The sequence below is a fragment of the Atta colombica genome, unplaced genomic scaffold (assembly GCF_001594045.1).
Source record: "Atta colombica isolate Treedump-2 unplaced genomic scaffold, Acol1.0 scaffold18, whole genome shotgun sequence".
NCBI lineage: Eukaryota > Metazoa > Arthropoda > Insecta > Hymenoptera > Formicidae > Atta > Atta colombica.
This window is the reverse complement of record NW_017259271.1, coordinates 1168822-1177033: the sequence shown is the minus strand read 5'-3', so window position 1 is coordinate 1177033 and position 8212 is coordinate 1168822. Positions and strand designations below refer to the sequence as shown.

At 42.5% G+C, this 8212-nt stretch overlaps 1 protein-coding gene across 8 annotated transcripts in view; it reads right to left on the bottom strand.

The window, feature by feature from the left end:
• LOC108686422 (triple functional domain protein) overlaps nt 1–8212 on the bottom strand; it is a 27757-nt gene that overhangs the window by 4093 nt on the left and 15452 nt on the right. For all 8 annotated transcript variants that reach the window (XM_018191726.1, XM_018191725.1, XM_018191723.1 and 5 more), the window contains 11 exons: nt 7943–8206; nt 7491–7847; nt 3992–4577; nt 3664–3739; nt 3081–3555; nt 2869–2964; nt 2462–2805; nt 2205–2364; nt 1907–2134; nt 1613–1801; nt 1284–1519 (listed from right to left, as the gene is read on the bottom strand). In XM_018191726.1, coding sequence (XP_018047215.1) covers nt 1284–1519; nt 1613–1801; nt 1907–2134; nt 2205–2364; nt 2462–2805; nt 2869–2964; nt 3081–3555; nt 3664–3739; nt 3992–4577; nt 7491–7847; nt 7943–8206 — 3011 coding nt within the window. The remainder of the gene's footprint in view (nt 1–1283; nt 1520–1612; nt 1802–1906; nt 2135–2204; nt 2365–2461; nt 2806–2868; nt 2965–3080; nt 3556–3663; nt 3740–3991; nt 4578–7490; nt 7848–7942; nt 8207–8212) is intronic.

Genomic DNA, 8212 nt, shown 5'->3' with positions numbered 1-8212 from the left:
TATATATATATATATATATATATAATATATATTGCATATCTTTATATATTATTACGTTATTAATACATCGCACTCGTAGTACGTTTCTCTCACGTATATCGTCGTCATACCGTTATAAGTCGCATGTGTGTAGAGATATAACGCACGGAAACAACAAAATACGCCCCCATTGTTGTGCATATACACGTACATAACATACGCATACAATACATGCACGCATAATGCAAGCGCATTGGAACGGATTAATAATGTTTATAAGCTTCAGGGATCAGATAGTCGAGTCTAGAAGAGTAGTATACGCTATAATTAAGGAAACAAGGTGAATAGATTTTGATTCATGAAATGAAAAAAAAAGCATTAACTCTTGCATGAAAATCTAAAACACTAAAGTGTATGTATATGATGATCCTGATGATCTGATAGAGAGCGGTAGATGCAAGTCTACAATTTCAAGAAATCATCGAATATGAAAAGATATATATTTGATTATGTATTTATATGTTCCAAAAACTATCGCATCGTTTTTTTAATGATGGATTTTTACAAAAATTTGGAAGCAATGTTACCTTAATGATAATTTTCAAAAAATATCCAGTCGTGCGTGTATAGATATATAATATTAGAAAGTTGATTTTGTCACTGCTCTTACAGTCGTCTTTTATTATATTAGAGAGAGATTGCTTCCAAATATTATTACGTCCAGCAGTCGTTAAAAAATAATGCAGCTCTTTTTTTTAGACACCCTGCATACTCTTCTGTATACCTAGTGTATTTTATTTCTTATTAAGCCGATAGAAGTTAGTTTTCAAATATAAATAATTGTGTGTAGATACTCTTTAAGCTTCTGCGCATAAATATAGTTAGTTTTTAATTAATTATGCATCGTTATCGTTTTCTCTGTATTACGAAAACAAGATATAAAGATAATCGAGAAAAGGAATGAGAAAAATGATTGGATACGTGCAAATATCTTGTAGTATATATGGCATCAATATAACAATATAGACGCTAAGATGTATTGAAATGGATGGAAAGTAGTTAGATAACAAAGGTATAAATGGAGGCGCAGAGGAAAGCAAGCGATGGAAGGATGAAAGGCGCAGAAGAGAACAGGCGATGGTATCTTTAGGATACGATTAACGATTATCTAGCTCTTATACGGCAATTGCATCTTCTTTTTATATAAAATATACAAAAATATGTCGGAACGAATATTCACAGATCGGATATTAAAAGAGAGAGTCAATGTGTAATATAATATTCAATGTGTTAGAGACGCTTACAGTGGATCTTTGGTAAGTTCCTTCTGGTAGGCAATAGGTGATTGTATCGCCTTCAGGAAATCGCGCTGAGTTTGCAGGATAGCAGTGATGGTATCTACCCACTCCTGCCTGCGCGGTCCACTACTTTCTTCAGCTACACTACAAGAGAATCCTAGCCCAGGGTTTCGGGGATCCGTCGATCGAATGATAAACTTGTCTAGATCGTCATTCGAATCTTCCAGACTCATGTTATTTACCTACGTAAGTAAATATATAAGATATTGAAACTTGTTTAGAAACAAGAATGGTCAAACAATAGAAATGAAAAGTATTAATACGCGTCATCTTACCTGAATATGTGCTTTATATATGTAGACAGGATTGGTGAATTGCGTTTTCTTGCCGACAGTTTCGCTAAAGATGATATTTTGCTCAAAAAGAAAGACTTGCCATTCCCTTCCTCTCATCGTAATGTTTGATATTTCCGACACTAGAAGCGGGCCGTGTAACAAGAGTTTTCCCTGCGCCGTTATTTTACCCTAAAGAAAATTAAACATAATAAATTTTCAAGAATGTTTTTACCGCATATATAATAAAAAAAATAAATAAAAAATGAGAGCCAAGTGAAAAAGAGCAATACTCACGTCAAAACCTTGTAATCTCCCAACGTCCATCATATCGTTTGCAGCTTTAGGAATAACTCGCATGACATGAGCCGCCGCTCTGAGGCCTTCGATTTCCGATAACCTTTGAGTTCGTTCAGTGAGGCGCAGTGCCTCCCGTAGAAGAAGTTGATATTTTGTAATCCTTTGTACAGGCTTGATCAGCAAGTCGCAGAGCTGCAAACGATGCCCAAGTTTTTGCCTAAGTTCCTGTAACATATACATCTCTTTGATTAAATGTTTCCGTTTTGTGCGTAGCCGATTTAATTTAACTGATTACCTCGAAATAAGTATCTATATATTCGGATACAATGTATTCCGAAACGGGCTTGTTCTGACAATAAACCACGTACATGTGCAACTTTCGTTCGTAACGTTTAAAGAGAGGTCCGAGCTCTTCAGGACATTCCAAACAACGTTCCAAAGCTTTGAGGAAAAAACTGTAAAAAAAAAGGCCATAGAAGAAACATCGATGTGAACGTTTCGATAGTCGGGCGATCATCGCTAAAGGAGGTTTCAACGGTTGATCCGACTCACTCTCTGTGCCACTCGTAGATAGCTTCTACGTTACCAAAAACCATCTTATCTTTCCCAGCGCGTAGATCTTCCGGTAATGGAATCTCGCACTCGGGATTTCGCATTAGTGCCATGTAACCTTCGACTATCTGCTTCAAGTCATTGACATAATCTCTTTCGGTGTCCACCAGCTCGCGAATAACAAACTGCCGCTTTGCGATCGCGCTACTCTCTGGATCTGACTCGTCGGAAGTGATCGCGTTAATAGTCGCGTTACAATATTCCTCCTCGTTGCTTAACGTTAAAGATTTCCCATTAGGAGTTCGCATAAGACTATGTCTCTCCTGATTTTCTGTATGTTGCTCCTGTTAATGATACTTGGCATAGTACTTGGTGTAGTGCATATGACATGAACGGACTCTACTTACCATTCTCTCTTTGACGATCTGCTCGATCTCCGAAAGATCGGCCGTTGTGGCGCCGCCGCCATCGAGAATCTTTGTACGTTCCGACAGACTGGCAGACTATATTAAATGAAGCAATTAAGACACAGAGAAGGAAGATGTATGTCAAGATATGAGATGAACGATATGTGATCGAATCTTAACTCTCCTAAAGAGTAAGACGCGCGAATACTCACTCGTTTCCCGGGCAATTCACTCGGTATCGTAGATCCTGATGGACCATTTGCAGTCGCTACAAGTATCGATTCGGTAATAGGCTTCATCGGAGGTGGAAGTTCTAAATCGTCGTCAGCATCTTCGCCGTTCTGCTCCTGCAAACTCGTCACCACCGTGTCGTCGCTCTCCGTAACGTCCGCGTCCACGTCTACCTCAACCTCCTGCTGTTCCTCGCCTTCGCCCTCCTCTTCCTCTCCCTCGTCCTCGCCCTTACTGATTTCCTCACCTTCCTGCACTTCAGCCTCTGCTTCGAACGCCGCCTTGCTAGGCCGCCGATTATGTTCGACGTCGCTCGGTAATTTAAAGCGTTTGTCCGAGCCGCTTTTCTTCAAAGACGGTCCAATCAAAGGAGGTGATGACGTTGGCGCGGCTGTATTGGTTTTCTCGACTTTACCTTGGCTAAGTTTGCGTAAAGAAGGTGGGAGCCACTTCCGTCTATAAACAGAAACGCCCGGCCATGGTACGTGATTATCGTTGCACGTATGACATTTCGAGATAAGCGCGAGGCATTTAGACGACAGAGTTTCTATATGAAATGCTCACCCGCTGAAAACTCGCCTTTTGTTGCCAGGTGAATTTGTACTAGTTACCGACCCGCTACCGTCGCTTCCAGCGTTGTCTGTTGATTAAAAAAAAAAAAGAACAATTACTTTATGCCTTTTATTCCTAAAATTGCGCTGCAACTTATCAATTACCGCCGGTTATCGGAATAGATAAGAGGCGAGCGTGTGCGATCGTGCCGATTTGCGGTTCGCCGACTTCCTGCAGTTCTCCAATCCGGTTTTATATTTGATACGCGTCGCGCGATAATACATCGTTATTGTCGACTAATTGTAGAATCGAGTAACGTACTGGAAAGAAATTCACTTACCCGCATCCTCCATCGGCGACAGCACCGTGGATGAGAGCGCGGTCAGCGAGGATGTTTGTTGCGTCATCGACGGGATGCCGGTTACACAGCAGGTCGGTGGCAATGTATTGGCGGAAGTCGAAGATGTGACGGCAGTTTGCTGCTGCTGCTGTTGTTGCTGCGTTTGGATTGCTTGATTGATCTGCTGCTGATGATAAGGATGATGATGCGACTGTTGCTGCTGTTGCTGCTGTGGCTGGTGATGATGATGATGATGATGATGATGATGATGCTGATGCTGATACTGATGCGATTGTTGTTGCGTGGACGCTTTTCTGGACGGCGAAGTTTTGCAAGAGGCGGTTGGCGGTTGTTTCAGGGCGCTGGTGGGCACTAGACCTTCCGCGGCCGGCTCGGTCTGTCCGGGCGTGAGCGGCAGACGCACCAGGGTCCATTCGCCGGCGTTGGGCAAGCCACCAGTGGTGCTGGCGTTTGCGTTACCATTCTCCAGCACCTCGACCTGCTGCCCCTTTGTCACGCTGAGCTCTTTGGAGCCGGGCGCGGCCATATGATCAGCGACCACCCACGTCATCTCGACGACTCCAGTCTGAAATCCGGAATCACGCATCAAGGATCCTCAATTCCGCGATGGCGGAATACATTGCGCGCGCGGTTGAATATCGGGGCTGAGAAAAAGGGGGACAGGGAGAGGGCAATTATAGAAATGGGATAATTAGCGAATGTTAGTGTCTGTGTGCGCGCGTGCGTGAAAGCAGTAATAGCGGCCGCGACAGGGCGGGGGTGGGCAAGGGTGCAGGACATAAACCGAAAGCGCACAGGGAAGCAAGGAGAAGAGGAAGAGAAGAGTCTGCCCTCTTGCGCTTACGCAAGTGTAGACGGGTCGATACGATCGTCCTCTCCGTCGCGCGATCGAAGACTCTCTCGTTGGCGAAAGACCGATTGTCTTTGAATTTGCGGATCGACGGAGCGAGATTCCAGAGATCCGATTACTCATGCCCGAGTGATTTTGATTGTCGGATCAGTCTCTCTCTCTCTCTCTCTCTCTCTCTCTCTCTCTCTCTCTCTCTCTTTCTCTCTCTCTCTCTTGCGCGTCCTTCCGCGACGACACTTTTAAATCACACGCGGATTCCGGCGTTTTGAAAATAGCTAATGTCACGACACCGCAATACTTCGATGTTGCTATAAATATCGCGCGTGTGCGTGTATTGATGAAGCGTGCACATTTACCGCATCTGCAATAACACTGTTCATTTCTCTCTCTCTCTCTCTCTCTCTCTCTCTCTCTCTCTCTCTCCCTCCCCTCCCTCTTTCGTCAGGCATGATTATTTGCCTGACGTTTTCGACATTTCACGATCCGAAATAGAATTTTTCACGTGCCAAGTTTCTTCGTCGCGTAAACGAGGTGAAAAAGAGGAAAGAAAAATGGAAATATAGAATGAGAGAACATGGAGAAAAAATTTCACGAGTTCCAGGCAATCTGCTGGATGGAATCTTCTCGATTGATTCTTTCGAAGAATACGCGGAGTTTATTGAAATTTCATCGCAACGATCTTTCTCGAAGAGAGGGCGAGTGACGGAAGAAAAATTAAGTAAAAGGAGAGCTAAAAGCCGATCCGATAAAAAAAAGCTTGAGCAAGGCGCCAAGTACCTGGGCCAGGGATGGTTGACGACGCAAAAGTCGAGCCTGGAAGGAGCTCGGTGTATCAATGGTGTGTTGCCTGGAGAGAGTTACGTGCGACGGTGCCGCGGAGCCCTGGCGGAACCACGGCAGGGAAATCTTCCTGCGCGCCTTCTGGGCGATTGTTGCCGGTTTCCCGGCCGGTGACGTCATGATAAGGAATAGGAAGACTTGACCTTACGATCGGCGCGGCATGCAGTTACAGTCTTCAGAGGCACGAACGCAAATGCCGTGGCGCGCAGGAGGGCAGAAACGATGTGGTGAACAGCGCGTTGTCGTTCACGGAGCACATTCTCGAGCGCACGGCGATCCACACTGCATCCGCCATCGTCCGTTTTTGTATTTTCTTTTTCTCCCCTTTCCTCCCCCAACTTTCTTCCTTTTCTTCGGCCTCCTTCGGCAAGAAGGTCAGGGTTTTACCGATTCGCCTAGCGTCTCGCAAATCTTGCAATCACCGGTAGATCCCTAAATGGATCCATCCGACCCGGGAGTCGTGCCTGTACTGATACAACTGATCTGACTGGTCAGACTGATCTGCGTCCCGTCGATCCCGATCCGTCCCGACCCGACCCGAACCGAACCGAACCGACCGTGCGAAGTGGTGCAGAGTGATGCGGAGTGACAAGATTATAACTAACCCAATCCAACTTGCGCCCCACCCAACCCTGCGCAAGTATACTAGCTACCGCGGCCTTTCCAGTCATTCCCACTATTTCGCATTATTCCCAGTCTTGCGGTCATGTCCCTATATTCTCTATCGCAGGGGAGATCAACTCTGATTCGGAAGCGATCTCGTTCTGAGAATGAGAGTGAGTGAGTGAGAGAGAGAGAGATATCCAATTTTTATAAACTCTGAAGAAAACGAAGAATAATATTTACAGTCTGCATCTTGAAGACAAATGTATCGGAAATAGTAAGGGCGGATGAAAATGATCAGGAGACTGTAGCCTTCGCGCAAAATGTTCTCATGAATCTATGCTCTTTGTCATTCATTGATTATTTTGCGATTAATCTACATTAGTCAACAAAATTTTGGTAATACCTACATTCTTATGCTGCCTTATCTTTGACTCTCTGTTTTATATATCTAATTATATTATATCTAATTTTCATAATATGTTATTTTTGTGATATTCAAAAGAATTTTCTTTTTGAAAATCTAAATGGAAAATTCTTCGTGTAGATCTTACATAAGTAAATGCAATTTCGTTATGCGTGACATTACGAAATCACAAAGAAGATGTGTTTATAAAAATCTTAAAGAAACTTACAACTTATATTTTTCAATTAGTTTAGTTGAAAATCTGGTTTGAGATTCTCATGTGTGTATATGTTTTAAAAGCAGATATTTTTATTACAAATGACATAAAAAACGATTAAAAATCATTTCATTTTTGAGTAACAACAAAAAATTTTATTTATTGACTAGGGTAATTAAAGATTTTGTACGTTTTTGAAGTACAGTCAAAACTATCTTTATATACGAGTATTAGCAGATACGACTGTCAAAATGCCATCATCAAAAAGCGACTGAAACAAATATGACTCGAGATTGGAGTAATGTAATAATCACTATTTTGGACATTTAAATATTTTCTTCATCTGTTATAACTTGCGAAGCAGTTTTATATTTTTTAAATAAAAATAATGCATCACTATACATGATATATACTGGAAATTTATACAATATATAGAAAAGACGCTGGAGTGATAAAAGTCCTGTTGAATTGTCACGAGTCGCGTAAAAAATTAAAAATTACGAGTTTTATTTAAAAAAAAAATATATATATATATATATAAAGTAAAAAAATGATGCTTTACCTTATCAGAATCTGTAGTGTTAGTCGAACCGAAGGAAGCTAAGGAATTTCTGTCAAGATTTTCCACACTCTCGTCCAAGGATGCGCACTCCTCTAGATCTCTGCTGGAACGTTGACTAGAGCTCTTTTTAGCAGGGCTCTTGGGCATATTTTTGCCTAAGAAGGTCTCCTGTATCACCTCGCGTAACCGCATCACCCACAGCTGTTTCGCGTCCATCGAGTTGGCACGCAATACCACGCGTGTGTCGCTGGTCGGTGCTCGTCCTGTCCATACCGCGAATTTGCATTCGTCGCCTTCGATATGTTCGGTCACGCCCAATTCGGAAGTCAACAGGCGATTTTTATAAACGTACTTCACCTAGACGGACCATTTTCATACTGTGATATTATATATGCACGTATGTGTAAAAGAAATTTTTTTACTTGACGAAAAAGAAAAAGTTGGGTGCCAACCTTTCCTGCAGAATCTTTCACTTCCTTTGTAAAAAGAAGATACAATTCGAAAAGAAATATATGACGATCTCTTCCTTTCCTGATCAATTGTTTTGGGTCCCACACTGTGAACGAATCTTGCAATACAACGTCACCGAGCGCATCTATACTAACGTCGCAACCTTCCAATAGACTTAAATGTAAGGCATCGTTAGCTTTTTTAGGCACATTTAACATCACTTCTAATCCTTCTTTTATTTCGCCTTGTCCTTCTTGGCAACAAGCCTGAAG